This window comes from Carettochelys insculpta, chromosome 7 (assembly GCF_033958435.1).
Source record: "Carettochelys insculpta isolate YL-2023 chromosome 7, ASM3395843v1, whole genome shotgun sequence".
Classification (NCBI taxonomy): domain Eukaryota; kingdom Metazoa; phylum Chordata; order Testudines; family Carettochelyidae; genus Carettochelys; species Carettochelys insculpta.
In genome coordinates, this window is record NC_134143.1 from 21,837,889 (window position 1) to 21,857,619 (window position 19,731).

The window sequence follows — 19,731 nt, forward strand, 5'->3', positions numbered from 1 at the left end:
GCAGTCCACATAAAGAAAAAGGTTGGGAACCGCTGGACTAGATTTCCCAGCTCAGGTGGAAGCCCAAGATCTAGGACCATCAAGGTGGGAGGGTTCCAGAGCTTAGGCTGCAGCTCAAGCCTGGTTGTCTGTAACAAAATTAAACAGACCCTTAAAATGCGAGACAGCTGGAGGGCCCAGCGCAAATGTTTAACTGGAGTGCAAACATACCCTGAGGCTACATCTACAGAACAATGCATGTCATCACACATACTATCACTCAGCTAGCACAAGTGTAAATAATTTAGCATAGCTGCAGTAGCATAACTAGTAGCAGTGAAGGCATGGCTGAGCCACTGAGAGCACATACCCACTAATTTCAGTTGAGTTTGAACATGGCACAGATGAGGCCTGCCTCTGCTGCTGCTGCCCATTACCATGACTACGTTACTCCATGTGAGCTAGGACATGCACACGCACCAGAGCAGGGAACTTAACCTAAAACGTACCTAGTGCGTGTTAACATAGGACTGAAACAGGACTACATTTACACAAACTAGGTAATTTTCAGAGCATGCCAGCAGGATCCATACAGGGAAGTTAGAGCACAATGTGTTAGACCTCTTTATAAATCATATCCCTGTAGAGCATTTTGCTGTGCTACGTAGACAAACCCTCAGAAACCACCTTTCAAAAAGATGAAGGGAATGTTTCCATGCTAGTTCCCACGGGCTGTGTCTACACTAGCTCCTGACTTTGAAGGAAGCATGGTAAGGAGGGTGTCAGGAGATTACTAATGAATTGCTGCCGTGCATATGCAGCACTTCATTAAGCTAATTTTCCCCCGTGGCAACTTCGAAGTGCCAGCTTGTGTGTAGCCGCAGCTAACTCATGGCTACTTCAAAGTGCCTGGACTACTTTGAAGGCCTTTCAGTCCTCAAAATTTTGAGGAGTAAAGGGACTTCCAAGTATCCCAGGCACTTCAAACTACCGCCGGGTTAGCCGCAGCTATGCACAAGTCAGCACTTCAAAGTTGCCACAAGGGAAAATTAGCTTAATGAAGTGCTGCATATGCACCACAGCAATTCATTAGTAATCTCCTGACACCCTACTTACCATGCTCCCTTCAAAGTTGGCAGCTGACGTAGGCACAGCCATGGTGTAGCTTCCAGATTAGCTTTCTACTTCTGGTCACACGGATGATCATTTTATGGGCATATATCTAAAGAGTAACAACAGTTCACTAAAACTGCCCAATATACAAAAATAAGTTCAGTAACTATTTAATTTCTAAACATTCTTCAAAAGTTAACATATACAATGAAAAGCTTCTGCTGATGTGCCCATGGATGTTACTGATACTGATGTAGACAACAGAAGGGCTGACTTCTGGTTTTTCTTTAGATATGTTTATTTCCTTTATTTCCTCTAGTTTCCCTTCCGGTTAAACAGCTCTATCTATTTTTTGTCTAGTATTCATCATTTGGGCCTCCATCATCACGTAGACTACCCATTTCAGAATTCTCTAACACGAAGAAATATTTAAGTAAGTACACACTTTCTCCCTCCCATTAGAAAATCCATTGAATTCCCATCTCCATCTGTACTCAGTGGAATTCTTTCACCTTATCTGGGACTTTCTCAGAGGGTCAGTCTCAACTTTCTGTGAAGCATCTGTGACTGGCCTCATACAGGAGAGGCATGTTCGTTCCGACATGGCAGATTCTTTGTTCTAAACTGCACTTGACAGATCACATCCGAGTGAAACTTTATAACCATTAGATGGTATGGCAGTTTTTAAAGTTTTCTTGTTTATATTGTCTAACTTTGCATATACAGTAAAATGTCTCTAGAATCCAGATGTTTGAAAGAAGTGAACCTTTTTGAAAAGAACACATGCATGCACGCACTCTAATTCGTTATGTTTTGCTAGTTGGAAATATGGATCTACTTACGCCAATGGAGATTCACTGAGAGTCATATGGTCAAAACCCAACAAAAGGCAATGTGTGGGATCCATCATTATGGAGAATTGGGATGTGCACAACAGAGTAATGTTAGTATCAGAAAGTAGTGAAGAAAAAGATTGAATAAAGAGAAAAGAAAAGAAATGATCAATAAAACGGAGCGAATGTGGATACACAAAACGTTAGCACTTTGAATAAGCTTATTGGTTATAACCTCATTACGGACTATGTTAGAGTTTCACCACGTGTTTCTCCTCCCAGTACGCATGAAAAGATAAAAAATTTTCTATTCCAGATAGACAAGAGAACACAGGACCATGTGCATCCCAGGTCTAAGGGTACGTCTACAAAATAGGTGAAGAGAGCCCACTGGCAGTAGATCTGGGGTTCGATTTAGCATGCCTAGGGGAGATGCACTAAATAGAAATGTCATGGTGCTGCTCACCACTCCTGGGAGTTGTGAGAAGTAAGGGAAGTCGATGGGAGAGCTGCTTTTTGGGAAGTGCAATACAAGCTCTTAAGGAAAGAAATTATAGCACATATTAGGCTGGACCTTGATGTTCTTCCCGAGGCAAGACTCAAAACTACTGAATGCAGATTGCAGTATCCGGCCCATGGAGAATAGGCATTAGGATTTTTTTTCCCCCCATACTATCAAGCTGCACTACATGTCCATTGTATTAAAAAACACAGTCTTATCATCTGGCTAGTGGTAATTTGCACGGGTTTGAGTCACACCTCCACACAACACTTAGTAATCCAGAAAATGTTATAGTCTCTATTTTCTCTAAAAATGGCAAAAGTTGTTTATTGAAAAAAATTCTAGCTTCACCTAGAATTCAAACTTTTTATGGGACAGAACTAAGAAGTTAATTTCTTTCAACTTATTTTGGGTTTCAGTTTGAAATAGGAACAATTTTAAGGGAAATAACTGCACATAGGATAACAAGATAATTTAGAATTCTGAGACTGAAAAAAAGAAACACAAATTTGAAGGCAGTGAAATTTTTAAGTGGTACTGGAAGAGCTAAGAATGTTGAAATAGCTCAAAGGGTCTTTGACTGAACCAAATTTAATACAGTGGTATAACATTTTTGTATGAAATACATGTATTTTAGGTCCTTTTTATTGTATTACATTTCAGTCTTTTTAGAGAGACTGTTTATATATTTCCTTTACTTTTCAGCACCAAGAAGAATCACGATAGTGTGTTACAACAAGTAGTTATGCTGTGCAGCACCGCAGAAATGAAAAGTGTGTATTGCGAATCAATAGAGTATCTTGTCTGTCTTCCCCACCGGCTTTCTCCACAGACATCTATCTGTCTCCTAAAGACAACAAAAGAGAGGAGCCATGTTCACCTCATGCTGGTTTGAATCAGTGGTCAGGAAAAATTACTACTTTTTGGTGCTGCATATACAGTATTGCAGAAATATGACTTTAGCTTAAATAGCTCCCCAGTGGTGAAATATTCAAGCTCCTGTGTATCCTAAGTTAGAGGTGTCAATTAAGCAGCACTTGTGTTCGATCTAAATCCCCAAGGTGGTGTGTGTCGGGGGGCAGGGGACGCAGAGTAACATAACATAGGGCTTCATTCTGAAAAAACAAATGAACAATATAGCCAGTAATGGATATGCAATCTTACATTCTTTTTACACCAATGACAAACGCACCTCCATTTTCCAGGTCTCTTATGCTATGTAATCAACCAAGTTATTAGACAGAAGGTATGGTTGTTATAATAGACATCATTGAGATAACAACTACCCATATTTCCAACTCTATGTACCTTTTTTCCAAATGACACATATAAAGTTGCTTTTTCTTAATATTCCAATAGCAATTTTCTACTTGAATACCCTCAGCTGTTATGCTTTAAGTTTAGCAGCAATCTGCTTCTCTGAGATTGATAACAGATACAATAAAAAAATTAAACACAGCCTAGGATCTGCTGTCAGTTATACCAATTGTAAAACCCAGAGAACATTATTGAAGTCAATGGAGTTCTTTTGGATTTACACCCAAGTAGCTGAGACCAATATTTGAACCATAAACTTTACCTTAAGGGTTTGTACATCAACTTAAAAAAAAGACACTGCTGCCAATCTCTTTACTGATATTTTTGTAACTCTACCTTAGTAGCTTAAAAAGTCTCTCTCTATAGCTGTGTCTACACTTGCCAAAAACTTCGAAATGGCCATGCTAATGGCCAGATCGAAGAATACTAATGAGGCACTGAAATGCATATTCAGCACCTCATTAGCACGGCCATTTCGAAGCTTTTGGTAAGCGTAGAGGTCACCTACATGGCATACTTGACAGCAAATGCTGAAAAGTAAACTATATTTACTTCTCATTCCACATGTGGGACTTACGACCATATCAGTGGGAAATGAATGGATGTGCTCAGGGCAAGATACATCCCCCCAATTTCTAACGATTTTTCCATCAGTTAAATCTAGGGCTTAGCTTGCCTGACAAAGCTCCTCTCTGAAGGGCAACCATGGAACAGACCAAGAGACATCAAAATGACTCTCCTTTTTTGCTTCAAGTACCATGTATAAAATAGCCTGATCCCACCACCACCATTACTCATACTGAAGGGTGCTTGACTTAGTCCGGGAGCAGTCCCATTTACTTCAAAGGTCCTATTTGTGGAGTAAAGCCCCCGCTGAACATGTCAGTGGCCTTAATTGAAGAAGCCACCCAAATAATGAGGGCATTTGGAAATAGCTAGCTAGCGGGATTTTTTTTTTTTTTTTAAATTACTACAGCTCATGCCTCTTTTCAGAACGTCTTCTGCTGACAGGAAAAATCATTTTGTTTTAAAGACAAAAACCCCTACATAGTCTTTTTCCTAGCCACTAGAGCTCCCAAATCTAGGAAGAATACTGCAAGAGGAATTTTTCTGTTCTAAATACCACCTGTCTTATGTTATAACCGTAAAAGGAATTACTGATCTGTATTTTTCAGAACACTGCATAAACACATTTCCTTCTGGCCTCCCACAATCCAGACAAACAATTAAAAAAAAAAAGGATGGGAGGAAGGATTCATATGTTAGGCAGAGAGGTGCCATTTTACACATGAAAAAGCCTTACCCAGCAAGTTCACCACCTTGCGCCTGCGCCTGGCCTGCAATGGCATCCATGATAGCATCCTGGGAATACATGCTGATTGGGGTATTATACTGGGCATGAATTATAGTGGCCTTGCCACCAGGGCCTTTCACCTCAATGGGTTTGTGTGTAGACAGGGCAGAGTCCTTCAGAACATTGGGGTTGAAGCGTTCCACATATTCCGTGCTGGGATAATGTGAGAGTGAGGTTTGAAGAAGGGTCAAGGAGGGAAGGAAAAGAAAATAAGGACAAAGAGGTGACAGTTAAAAAAAAGGAAAAAAAAGTAGCAGCAGAGTAATTTGTGCATATGCTTCAGACATCTCACCAGAAAAGCATCAGTTCAGATTGCTGGACTTAACGAACACACAGCCTAATGGATAACATTAACAAGAAAAGTGGTTGTGGGTTAGACCATAGAATGGAATTGATGGTACTGGATGGTAAAGAAAATAAAAGTTGAAACAGTTGCAGTCACAAAATAAAAATTATGGCAAATATAACTGTCATATATACATATGTAGATACACATATGTCTTCACTCCCAAAGAGAGTGAATTCCTTCACTCTTTTTAGAAAGATCTAAGGAACTAAAAAGTTAATGAGCTGAAATTGATGTCTGCTTCTCTCTTATGCAGAGTTATATCTTATTCTATATGAATTATTCATCATGGTGATATTTAGCACTCATGCTTTTCATCTTCACAGCACTTCACAGATATTAATAATTTAACCCTTTCAGCATACTTCTGTGAGGAAATATGGAGGTTTCCAAAATATTTAACCACTCCAGGATAAATTTATGACAAGGTCAGTCCTGAATCTATTTACATCACAGTCCACAGGACAATTGCACTTGCTGTCCTGGGATATCTGTATGTTGTGACCTTGATGGGGGGTAAAGCTTTTTTTATTGGGGAAAACTATGCATGGGCAGTTTAAGTGGCACACTCACAATCGTGGAAGGAATCAGCATCAGCACCAGGCTTAGAACCAGGTTAGGCCAGGTTCCTCAAAGTCAGTCCTGGACTGGTAGATCTAGAATTTAGCTTACATGTTTTCAAGAAACATTTTAAATCAGATCTCCTGTCATTTAATTAACTTCAGTCAATTAATTAACTGCCTTTGATTACCATAGGGGACACTTGGGTTAAATTCTCTTCTGTCAACCGCAACTCCACCAAAAAAAAGGAAAGAGAAGAAAAAAAGAAAGATAGTGCCCGAAACATCCAGCACCATATGGATTTCTAATGGATTGCTGCAATTGGTCCTCCAGTTTACTGAGTAACAATGAAGAAAAGGAACAGTCATGGCAGGTCAGAAGGGCATGACTACAGCATGGCACCTTTTAGAGTGTTTGCCAATAGAAGATGCCCCCTCAGTCATTAAATGAGAGGGAAAAAAATCAAGGTGTGGAGGGAAAACTCTTCCCACCAGTCATGGAAACTCCCAGGGGGCTACTGAGTTGAGAGTTGCCCAGATGATCACAGGTGACCTATCACAGGTGACCCAGGCAATGGATTCCACCTCCTATGCCAGACTTTCACTTGGTGAGTTGCCTTTAGTGCAGTCAGCAAGAGACATACAGTCATGCATTATCACAGGAATATTTGAGAAAAGCATGGACAGTAGTATGCAGCTTGGGCAGGTGTATCTAGATGCACACATACTTTATTGCAAACACTGCCCTGCAATTCATGCATAGACATTCTGAAGGAATTAAGAAGCTTCATTATGCACCCAGTACAAATGGAAAACATGCATTTACTTGACTATTTTCACCCTGTTAAATGTCTCAATTAATTCATGTAATAGCCATGAAAACATTATTTTACTTATACTTTGTAGAATTACGCAAAAGGCTTGTCTACACTTGCCCCCAACTTCGAAGGGGACATGGTAATCAGGGTGATGGGAGATTACTAATAAAGTGCTGCAGTGAATATGCAGCATTTCATTAGGCTAATTCTCCTCCGTGACAACTTAAAAGTGTCCAACTTCGAAGTGCTGGCATTCATGTAGCTGTGGGCACTTCAAAGTGCCCACACCACTTCATAATGCCTTTACTCCCCCAGAGTACACGCATGCTGGCACTTCAAAGTTTGACACTTAGAAGTTGCCACGGGGGAAGAATGAACCTAATGAAGTGCTGCATATTCATGGCAGCATTTCCTTAGTAATCTCCCATCACCCTGATAAACATGCCCCTTTCGAAGTTGGGGGCAAGTGTAGACAAGCCCAAACAGAAGGTGAACATTATACCTATCATTGGCTTCTCGTACCCCCATGATGTATCCAGCTGTTGGAGAGCAGTTTGGAATTCATAGACTCTGGAGATCTTTAATTCAGCGCTCTCCCACTTTTCCATTAATAGGAGAATTATTAAAATCAAAGTGTTCCCACATCCGAGAGTCAATGAAGGCATCAGTTTAACCAAATTGATTCAATTATCTTTATGAAAACACCTGAAAATACAGTTCCAGGCAACTGGCTTCAACAAATAGAGACAACAAAGGGCCAGAGGTTTCAGGAATGCTTAAGTTCCCATAAAAACTGTTGGTCAGTGCTAGAATGTGGAACTGAAGCAATTCTACTCCTCTCTTCACATAATGGAGTCAAACTTGCAATCCTTAGCAAGGCAATACTTCAAATAAACCAGTAGGCATTTCCACAGAAACAACCAGAAAAGGTCAGTTTCGATGGCAGAGTTTCTAAAGCAGTGTTTTGTTGGGAGGGTAAGCAATGTGAATGTCAGTACCAGAGGCTTCCTGCAGGACACTTTGACACAGGTGAGGAGACAGACATAGCAGGAGCAAGAGATTCAGAACCACAAATCTAAGGGTTCTCTATAATATGATGCCTTCACCATGCACTCAGCAAGGGTGAAATATCAGTGTAATCTAGAAACCTTGGTGGGAGAACTCTGGGTGTGACCATGAGATATAAGTAACCACAGCACGTACAGTAAAATACATTTTTGCTACATTGGCCCAGGGGAAAATTCAGTCCTAGTGTAATTGGGCAAAGTCTCCTCTGTCTGAATGGGAATTGTACCCATTTGCTTCACACTATATCGAAGGCATAACGTGGTCCCCCTACCCTGCAAATCAGTTTAAACTACACTGAGGGTGCTCAAGTTGAACTTACTCTATCACTTCCAGTCCTCCTCCCATACTCTTACCAGTTAAACTTGACCTTTAACCTGTTTCATCATTTACTTTATTGCTGAATGTAACCCAATCTTGAGTTCCCATCAGTTTTTTGGGTGTCCAGAATGTTTTATGAGCCAAGTAGAAATTCAGACAGGATCTATTTGCTCTCTCCTCAGAGCTGGAGGTTGGAGTTGAAGGGACGAGGGAATTCTCCTGAGTAAAAGCTGATGGGTGGGAGCCTCAAAGAGTTCATATTAACACCTTATTCAGGCAGAATTCCCACTGAAGAAGATTACTTTTCAGGTATTTAAAACCCATGGGCTAAACTTTGAAGGCAATGGGAATTTGGCTGGAACTGGACTTCAAGATTTGGATCTATTGTCTGCAGCTAAAAAGACATTGGTAGTTATATAATAAAAAGCCTATACCCAAGGCACACAAAATCCAGAGGGCATGAAGACTATTTGAAGCATTAAGAAGAAATGTATGTATGACTGCAGGGGATTAAAAAGACCTGAAAAGGTCTCTGAGCAAGTTCCAATCCAAGTTACACTTGCAAGAGTTAGGATATGAACGTGGAATTCTGAATGAGCAGGGCAGTTTCACAGATATTGTTAGACTAAAACCACTCTGGATATAGCAGCCATGTATGATGCCTGCCACATCAATCAGGTCCTCTTTCAATGCATTCACCTTGCAAACAGACACAGCAAGAACATATGGGCTCATGCTAACCCAGAAAACGTATCTCCAAACATACAGCATAACACACATCCACAATTTGATACTAACTTGGCAGCAGTGTTGGCTATAACCTAGGGAAGAGAGAAAGAACAAAGAAAAGGAACAATAGTTTTAGAGTGTCAAGGCAATACACATTAACAGGGCTTCACAAAGCTTTATCAAACAGGATACATGTAGGAGAGAGAGAGCAACTATATGCCTAGTAAACAACAATGTGACTAAGAGAGGAAATATGTAGGGATTATAGTATATCCACAGAAACTCAGAGATTTACTAGGATTCCAAGGCATTTTTGGCTGATCCTTGACATGTTTTTACTACTGTACCTGACTAAAAGTATAGTTACTGAAGCTTACAGAAGCTAGGAAGCAGAGCAATTTGCAGGCTGTACACTCCTCTTGAAATAGCACAAGCAGGAAAGATTATATGCTTCTCTCCAGGTGCTAAATATACTTGGATGTCATGCCAGTCCCTTCAGCCTGCCCTGTGAGCAGGAGCTGCTGAAGAATATCCAGAGATGATATCAACAGATATTTGCAGGGGAAAGCCCCCTTACTTAACACATTATTGATCTCACTCTTACTAGCTGTAGAGTGGTGTGTATCAACTGATTTCAGGAGTCACTCCGGATTTACGTCAGACCAAGTGGACAGCTAATTAGGGATGCCATGGGCTCAGTTGTCTCCCACGTAAGCCCTGTGGTCAGGGAAGCCTTTGTGGTGCCCTACTAACAACTTCTCCCTCACAGGGCTTATGAAACTCTACACAGGCATTTCTCGTCCGTTCAGCACCTTTTCTTGAGAGTCCAGGTTTAATCACATAAATAAAGCTTCAAAGCAAAACTCCCTCCAAACCTCTGTCAGGTCTCTCCAAGCTTCTCCACCTGTATTCTCATGTCCCAGGTCCTTCCGATAGAGCCTGCTCAGTCCCACCAGTCTCTAAATCACAGTACTCCCACTAGGGTTGCTATCTTTCTAACAGTACAGAACTGAACACCCTTGACCCTCTTCCCTGAGGCCCTGCTCCTGCTCTGAAGCCCTACCCCCTACTTACTCTATCCCCCTCCCTCCACCACTTGCCCTCCTCTACATTTACTTACTTGCTCATTTTCATCGGGCTGTGGCAGTGCATTGGGTGTGTAAGGACTGCAGATGGTGACGTGGACTCTGAGGTGGGGCCAGGTTTGAAAGGCCTGGGGTGCATACAGAGGCTTGAGGCTGCAGGGTAGGGCTGGATATGAGGAGATTGGGGTGAGGAAGGGTGCAGGCTTGGGAGGGGTATTTGCGTATAGGAGGGGGCTCAGAGCTGTAGCAGGGGTTGGAGGTGGTGTGGGCTGCAGGAGGGAGTAGGTATGGGTGGGGCTCAAGGCTGGGTCAGGGGTTGGGGAATGGGAGGGGTGAGGGCTCCAGCCAGGAGTGTAGATTCTGGAGTGTGGCTGGGGATGAGGGGTTTGGATTGTGGGAGTGGGGTTCTGGGTTGGGGTGCAGGAAAGGGTTCAAGGTGTAGGCTTCAGCCAACACTGACTTCGGATAGTTCCCAGAAGTGGTGACATGTTTGTTGGCTCCTGGGCAGAGGGGCTAGGCGCCCATGGGTGCCACCCCCCAGCTCCCACGGCCTGAGTTCCTGACCAATGGGAGCTGTGGACCTGGTGCTCAGGGCATGAATAGCACACAGACCCCCCTCTGTCCATTCCTGCACTTAGGAGCTGAGGGACATGTTGACGCTTCCAAGAGCCACGTGGAGCCAGGTAAGGAGTCTGCCAGCCCCACACGAATCCAACTTTTAATGGCACAGTCAGCAGTAATAATTATTCAAAATAATTCTGAAATAGCGGTTAATTTATTTCAAAGTACATAAACCTCATTGCATGAGGAATGGCACCTATTTCAAAATAAGGGCCATGTGGACAGGAAACAGAGCCTATTTCAAAATAAGCCATAGTGCGTCCCAGCTATACTTCAAAATAGGCCCTACTGCGTGTAGACGCTCTGTTTTGAAATAGCAGAGTGCTGTTTTGATATGCATTTTGGCCCTCCCATTCAGAAGGGGTATGCAAATAATATGGATCGTAACTGGTTAATGAGGCGCTGACATGAATATTCAGTGCCTAATTAGCATAATGGCAGCCCGTCACACTTCAAAAGTGCTGCTTTCGAAATGCAAACTGGCCGTGTAGACATGGGCACTTTGAAATAAACCATAGACTTCAAAATCTGAATAGGGAGCAAGGGAATTTCGAAGTCTGAAGTGCCCATAGCTACATAGCCAGTTTGCATTTCGAAAGCAGCACTTTCAAAGCACAGCAGGTTGCCATTATGCTAATGAGGTGCTGAATATTCATATCAGTGTCTGATTAACCAGTTCTGATTCATGTCATTTACACGTCCCTTCTGAAAGGCAGGGGTATGTGTAAACATGGCCTTTGTGTGTAGATGCGCTATTTCCAAATAAGCTATTCTGGAAAATCTCTTCTGGAATAGCTTATTTCAAAATAACACTTTTGTGTAGACATAGCCATTAACTGCACTATTTCTTAATTGGCCATACAAGCTATTTTTGATACACTTGGGCAACACCCCCTTCTCGGTGGCTTCTGCAACACTTCCAGCCTGGGGCATGAATCTGGGTCTCCCACATGGCATGGGCTGAGAGGCAATATGATTGTGTTGGCCTATGAGCTCTCCCTGCTGTAACGTCAACGACTCTTCGGAGTGACTCCTTTACATGAGGCTTTTCTGCCACTGTGTCACCCAAGTTGATTTTAATTAACAAAAAATAGTGCAAAGCTGTGGCATGGAACTATACACTGGTGCATTTGTCTGGATATACAGTCACAAAATGCCTTTTCCCCCTCCAGTTTATGCCCCTCGGATTCTCAGGTTCTAGAATATTCTGTTAGCGCTGTGAACCCTGCAATGAGCCAAATATATCTGTCTTTTACAGCAATCAGTAGAGATATATTAGGAACAAATTGTAGCCTGTAAGCAGATCACTGATTCTACATCCATTTTCGGTATGTGCAAGACAGCTGAGCAACTGCTTACAGTGAAACATGGTATAATAGTATCATTTTCTGAAGTGAACTCTTATGGCTATTCTAATCCTCTCAACCATGTCCATGCACAGAAACCAATCTTTTTAAGGTAGAACCGAAGTTTGTAAAATACCCCTTCATCGAAAGCACAACAAATTATTTGATGGTAGAAAATGAAGAACATCCACTTGTAATCTGTAAGTTTTGTGGACAGAAAAAGTACCGTGCACACAGTATTAGTATTCTGCAAAGTGATCAACAGCCTCAAACTTCAACAAAGGTTTTTCAGACCTAATCAGATTACCACAGATCCCTACAGTTATGCCAAAGTTTAGCTTCTCTCAATATGCTAGGTTGAGATAACAACTTCAGCTCAATCCCACACATCATTTGAGTTGTTTCTAAATATGGACAGGTACTGAAATATGTAACCCACTCTCTCAAAGATGCCACAGAGTAACAAGCCAGTAATCCTACCCTCCTGACACACAAAAACATCTGGGGCAGATATTTACTGCCTGGGCCAAAGACGTGCAGAATAACACATGCTGAATTTAAAAACAACCATACATGACAATCTATGATTTGTTCTCAATCTGTGTTAATGTTCTCTTTGCAGAACCTTTGCTCATTAAGATCTTCTGCTGATACTGCAACAGACACACTTGCAAAAAATGTTCACCCCTGCCCTGTGATAAGCCCTTAATTCCAGAAGTGCATAAAATGAGTATGGGACTGGGAACTCAGTAAGATACACAGGAATTATTCCAACCTTCCTTTGGGCTCGCTGACAGAATTTCAACAAGTACATCCCTTGAAGTACATCACTGGATCTGTATATATGTTCCAACAGGATACAAGTTAAAAATCTTCAAATATTTAAGTGTAAAATGTATCTTGGGATCTATGCTGCCACTACAGAGACACGTGGGGAGTAACTTCAGGCTGTTTGGACTTTGCTGAGAGCTTAACAGCTCTCAAAACAGTTTTTTTTTGTTTTCCAGGGAGGAGTTCATTAACTGTACATGATATTCTATAATGCCCCATTTGTTTATACTCAAAGGAGGCAGAATTGGCTATAACTTATGAATATGTGTGACAGCTACTCACAGAAGAGTACCCCCAAGCCATACTCAAAGTGACTATGAATCTCAGGTGAGGTCACAATGATAAAACCTTTAACTTTTTTTATTGGGAGTTTTGCACTTAACCTTGGAAAGATTAAATTTTTCTTGGTAAGTGATTACTTCACCATACACACACATACCCTACACAAAAACATCTCTATCAGTAACAATCCAAATTTACAGCTTGGCAACGTAAGAAAGAAAAATGATGCTCAGGAACTAAGGCTGTGGCCACACTTGCCCAAAACTTCAAAATGGCCATTGATTACTAATGAGGCGCTGAATTGAATATTCAGCGCCTCACTAGCATTAGGACACTTCCAGCCGTGGCACTTTGAAAGCAGCACTTCCAAAAGCGCATGGCTCGGCACAGCTACACAGGAGTCCTTTTTGAAAGGACCCCGCTCCTTTCGAAATCCCCTTATTCCCCTGAGGGAGGAGTTGTCAGGCAATAATTATTTAATGACAGTAGACTCTGAGATTCAAAAATTCAAAACCTTGTATCTGTTAAAATACAAATGGTCCACGTCACATATCAAAATATACAAAAGAAAGATCCTTAAATCAGACTCTTAGGCTGTGGCCACACTTGGCCAAAACTTCAAAATGGCCATGCAAATGGCCATTTTGAACATTACTAATGAGGTGCTGAATTGAATATTCAGCACCTCATTAGCATTAGGATGCTTCTGGCAGCGGCACTTCGAAAGCAGCGCTTTTGAAAGTGCGCGGCTTGGTGCGGCTATACGGGGGTCCTTTTCGAAAGGACCCGGCTCCTTTCAAAATCCCCAGGGGAATAAACACCACTCTGTCACCAGTCCCTGATGCCTCAAATGTTTGAGGCATCAGGGTCTGGTGACAGAGGGGCTTTTTGCTGTCCGGGGCACACCCACATGGCCTCTTTACTGTCAGCACCCACCTCTGCTGAGACCAAGCTCTTGCGTGGCTATGCTAATGAGCTGCAGGACCATGCTAATGAGCAGCCATTTGCAATTTTGAGGCTGTTCATTAACATGGACCTTCTGGGAAAGCTGCGCTGTGTAGACCCAGCCAAAGAAAAGACTGCTATGATGAAAGGGATTACTGTGGAGCTGTTTCAGCATTCATAATTAGTTTGCCCCCCTTAAGGTTTCTATTATGTGGCCTGATCCAACATCCTTTGAAATTAATGGAAAGACTTCTACTGATGTCAAAGAGTGGCAGAGGCAGCCCTACAATGTATATTTTTTTGCAACTGTACATATTAGGAATACTAAGGAAGTTCATCTGTCCAACATTTACCTAAAGGAAAACATAAGGAGAAAGGTTAACAAGGGATGTGAGGACACTAAGCCAACAAAAGTAAAATTTGCTAGTAAATCAGGAAAAGAAATTATATTCTTCCACATGAAAAATGCAAATGAAAACAAAACTTTTTTGGTCCATTTTTGTTGAAAAGATTTTGACTGCAACTCTCTCATAATGAATGTTGATGGCATTGTTCAGGTTACAATGCTACAGTCTGATTCCTAACTGTCTTGCATCCTGAACAGTCCCTAATACTGTGTGTCTACTAGGTATAAAACACTATCAGGTCAGAATAATAGCATTTTACATTTACTTCTCTCTCATGCAACTAACTATGCAAGATATTGAGAAAAGGAGACTCAAGCCCCTTTCTATTTTTTCTCTTTTTACTCTCAACCCCTCATTTTGTTTATATTGAGCCAAAGGAAACAGTGACTAAATTGTCTCTCCAGTTTTCACTTTATCTGCCTGTAGTACACTTGTGCACTGTTGTTTGAAATATTCTCTTCCTTAATCAGACCTTAATTACCCAAACAGAAAGGGGCCACAGGATGTATTAAAATCCTATGGTCACTGGCTTTGAAAATTCCTTGTTTTTCCTAAAACACTGGGAAACGACTTCACTTCAGATATAGATAGCTGCGGGGTAATTGACTTACACAGGTCTGTTTCTAAAACAATAAATCATAAATAAAAGTAGAAAGGTTGGAAAGCAACTCCTCGTTTCACATGGCAATCATTCCTTTTAACAGTTTTGCAATGTAGTTCAACCTACATACATCATTCACTTACAGAAAAAAATATGTGCTCTATAAATACAGTACAGCACTGAATAGCTTCATATTCTCAAGTCAAACTAGGTGGGATTATCCCTACATCTTACCAGGTGGATAATAACTATTATTTCTTTCCATCCACAAGTAGATAACAAAGCTAACAGAACTTAGATTTGAGTTGGATGTCATTCAAAGCAAGGAATTGAACTAATCACAATTCAATTTCAACTTGCACCAAAAAGTGACTATATTAAGGAGGGAGTTATAGATGTTCCGTGCAGCAGATTAAGACTGTTATCTTAACTGCTCAAGGCAATTTCATTCCAGGAAATTACAGTTTCAGATCCCTTTTTACAGCAACGTCCATACAGGTCTGTAGCTGATATTCAGGTAAACCAGATGAAGTGCAGTGAATTCAACTGGATAATACCAATATGATACTATAGTCACAGGCAACTTAGCCACTGTGTTCCCCCTCATGACAGGGTACCCAGTCGCCAACCTGCAATACGATTCAGAATACCAAAGACCAAGAGTTATTGTGATATAGTATTGTGTGTCCTTTTTGAGGTGGGGAAAGATTTACTGGCTATTTTTCAGGACATCATTAATGATAATCACAAAACAAATTCACAGTACAGTAGCTGGTATTATACTTCATTCTTCAGCTAATTACTTAAACATTGAATATATTACCACATTACCTACCCTCTAGGAAGTCCACCTTCTGAAGCCCTTCGTTTGAGATTTAATTTATGCATCTCAGCCATTTCCTTTAGAGTCTCTGCTGAGTAAAGGCCAATGGGGTTGTTATATTGCCTTGCAGGGCTCAGCTGGTGTTTAGGACTACTGCCATCAGTGAACACAGGGCTTAGTTTTGCACCTAGGTTATTCTTTGCAGGAGAAATGTCAGGTGTCACAGACAGAGAGGCCATGGAAGTTCTAAGTGCAGTAGTCTTTAAGAGGGAAGAGCTATTTGAACAGCTGATCTCTTGCTTGCTGAGGTAGCCTGAAAATGTTCCATTGGTAGCTAAAACACTACCCAAAGGCCCAGTCGCTGTGCTAGTTAGAGGACTGAAGGTTGTTCTGTTGCCATTGATTTCCAAAGCAGGGTCCTGTAGCAGCAAACATGCAGGCCAAGAAAAGAAAAAAAAAGAGCAATCATAGAACACATGCAAAAAGAATATATCTGTATCTATCGCTTTCAGCGTATATCTGTACACTTGTGAGCAAGAGATAGGCGGCTGAGGTAACCACCTTTTCGCTAAAGCAGAATATTCATTTAATATTCTCCCTGTAAAGCGAGACTACACACGGAGGCATTTTTTTTAGGTGAAACATACGGTTTTAAATTTACTGACAAGAGTTTCTGTTATTAGCTGAAGATATATATATTATTTGATAGACTATATCTTCCATTCATTCCTGTGATAATTAAGGAAATGTTGAGTGTTTTGAGGTTGGTTCTATTGGAGGCAATAATATAAAAGTAGAAAAATCTATGCTATTCTCTACACATGTAAGAGCTAATGTTTCTGAAATCACACTGTTCAATTTTTCACAAACAGTCCTAAAGTTAACAAAGCCCACACACAGCATTGTTCTAACAGGCTCCAGGGCATGCTAACAAGGCCATGCAATATGGTTAGCAAGTAGGCTAAAAGAACTCAAGAAGGCATATTAACTAACAAGTAGTTTCTCTTTTTATTCATGAGCATGATTTCCATTGAAATGAATGGAAGTTAAATAGACATAGAGTATAAAATTTCACCCTAGGTCTATAATCCCACTTCTGTGATTTGGGTATATTTTTTCAAGCTAAAACAGTAGGGAATACTTATTGCCTTTGTCAAGAAGCCCTCCCAACACCAGACATATGGAAGATGTCGTGGTGGTGCCTACATTAGAAATACATCTTAACTTTCAAATCTCGCCCTGGAAGACAATAGGAAACTATACTTTTGTTAAATATTTCAATAAATGGTTTCCTAATAATGCTGCAAAATGCAATTAAATAAGGTTAATATTGAGACAGGAAATAATGACATTTTCAGTAGCACATTCCTTAAAAAGCACAAATTCTCTACAGGTGTAACACCACATAAGTCAGTAGGAATTGAGGGCAACCACCATGTCCCAGGAGATACAAAACACGTGGCAGACATACACCTTTTGATCGAACTCAATTGCCTGTATTTCCATCCAAGTAAATAGCTGGCTCATTGTGGTGTTACCGGAACTAGGACATTTCTAAATTTTCTTTGAGAAATCTTTCTGTTTGCTAGCAGCGAGGGCTGCAAAGAGATTAAAGATGAAAGATATTACAGAGCAAGAGAAAAATGGTCTGTTGTCATGCTCAAAGGCATTTTAAATTTTTGTAGTCTCTAGGGCTCCACTACCTAGTTATTCTGAAATAACAGCAGTTATTTCAAAATAACTGAGCTGTCGTCTAGACTACGCACATGCTATTTTAAAATAATTTTGAAATAATGGGTGGATTAATCTGAGATTGGTAATTCCTCAAGGTGAGAGGAATAATGCCTATTTTGAAACAGGCACTACTGAGACACAGAATAGTGCTATTTTGATACAAGCCATAACGGGCTCCAGTGGCTATGGACCCAGAAATGCTATTTTGAAATGCATTTGGTGTGTGATTGTGTTATTTCAAAATAACATCTGTTTGAAAATATCGTATTTTGAAATAGGGCTGCACGGTAGCCCTAGCCTTTATTTTCTCTTTAATTTGAAATAAAAACCCATCAGTATTGAAGTCCGTGGCTTTCCGACCTGTGTATGAAAAACCTGAGTCAGAAAGCAACCACACCAGTGTTCAGCATGTCTTTGTTTTCAAAATGCCCAACTCACCGTGCCCCTGTTTTGCTAGTACATGAAAGCGAGTGCCAATACATCTGCTCTCTTTAATTTTTTAGCCTGGCCTGAACCTCAGCACAACAGTTGAAATTCTCCTCATGGAAGAGTTTTTCTGTCATGAAAAATGGTGTATCAAAGAGTAATCAACATAATTATTATATGTATAATTATAACACTTTGGATCTTTAGGCATGGGTGAGAGCCCAGATGAGCTAGAAGCGCAGAACAAAAAAGATGTTCCCTGCCCCAAACAGCTTACAATTTTTAGTGCACTTGCCTCTTGTAGAATCCTTTTCTATACTTCAGTTGTAAGCTGTCTTTTTTCCTTGTTTGTTTATACGATCTGAATGAAACAGGACAGCAGTAGACATTTTTGGGCATAGATAAAGCATCTGAATGGGGAATTTGTGGATTTCTTTGTGTGTATGTGATCTCAACTTGCAATTTATTTCAGACATTTAGAGTTCTGGCTTACAACTAATTTACACTGCCCCCAATTCAGTGCAGGAGAGGGGGCATTTTCCCCTCACTCTTGTGCATGTGGGCACAAGGAAGCCATAATTAACAGCTATGCATGCACAAGATTGGGATAAAAGTCAGTACTGGTGCCAGGACTAAAAAGGGATATAGTCCCTTCAGCAGCAAAGGCCAGGAATGCTACTTCAGATTGGAGCTGAAGGCTAAACCTTTTAAAAGGTCTTGAAGGATCCTAAGGCCCTCAGTGACCACTGGGGGCACTGTGTCCCTACAATACTATGATGGTTTACCGGGTCCTATTTGGACACCACAAATGTGCAACTCCACTGACGCCTATGGGGTTACAGAGGATGTAAGCCTGAGCAGAATTTGGCCTTCCGACTGCAATTTACAGAGTAGGTAACAGTATCATTGTCCATGAATATTAGTTACTCATGCTGAGTCTAACTGTCCGCTGTTATGGTGGCTTTCTGATGTGATGCCATTGAGGCAGTGGAAACTGATGATCTTAATAGTGTACTTCAAACTACTGCTTTTTAAATATTTTTGTCAATTTTTTCTGAAGATATAGTATTTGTAATGAATTGTACTCTTCAGTCTGTAAATAACCTTTGATAATTGGCCTACTACAGACTTCAAAGTATCATTAAACAAATAAAAACTAGGATTTTCACCTAATTATATATATATATATTTTAAAAGAGGGACAAAGGCACGATGCTTTCTCAAATAATGAATCACTGATTACATGGATGCTCTCCTTCCGCATGCTTTACATCCTGGCAGGCAGGAAAAATCAAGGCAAAACATGTACAACCAATAATAGAAGGACCATGTAGCATTGATTGGCACTAGCGATACAGAAAAACAGGACTCCTTCCCCTCATCTCTGATACACATAAATGTACAAAGGAAGGCAGGGGGAAATTATTAGCTGGCATTAGCGTGAGCTCTAGAACAGAGAAACACATTTTTAATCAGTAAAAAGCAGTTATATACTTTTTCACAGTACTGTAGATTGAATGGGGATTCCAGAAAAGGAAATATTGTAGGTAAAGGGACAGAAAATGAAGTTTGGTGGGGATGCCATTCTTTAACCTTTGGGGGAATTTTATTTACTATTTGTATTCTAGCTACTTTACTCCATATTGATATTGATCTGTTGTAATAGATGACTACTGGCATAGGAAAACAGAAC

The 19,731-nt window shown here is 40.8% G+C and overlaps 1 protein-coding gene across 12 annotated transcripts in view; it reads right to left on the bottom strand.

Annotated features, from left to right (window-relative positions):
* The window catches only part of LDB3 (LIM domain binding 3), a 189,991-nt gene that overhangs the window by 92,050 nt on the left and 78,210 nt on the right, over window positions 1-19,731 (bottom strand). For 8 of the 12 annotated variants that reach the window (XM_075000116.1, XM_075000121.1, XM_075000125.1 and 5 more), the window contains exon 5: window positions 15,891-16,297. In XM_075000116.1, coding sequence (XP_074856217.1) covers window positions 15,891-16,297 — 407 coding nt within the window. Of the gene's footprint in view, window positions 1-1,934; window positions 1,950-5,047; window positions 5,252-9,006; window positions 9,030-15,890; window positions 16,298-19,731 lie in introns of all 12 variants that reach the window. The other 4 variants (XM_075000124.1, XM_075000118.1, XM_075000127.1 and 1 more) reach the window with 2 other exon arrangements.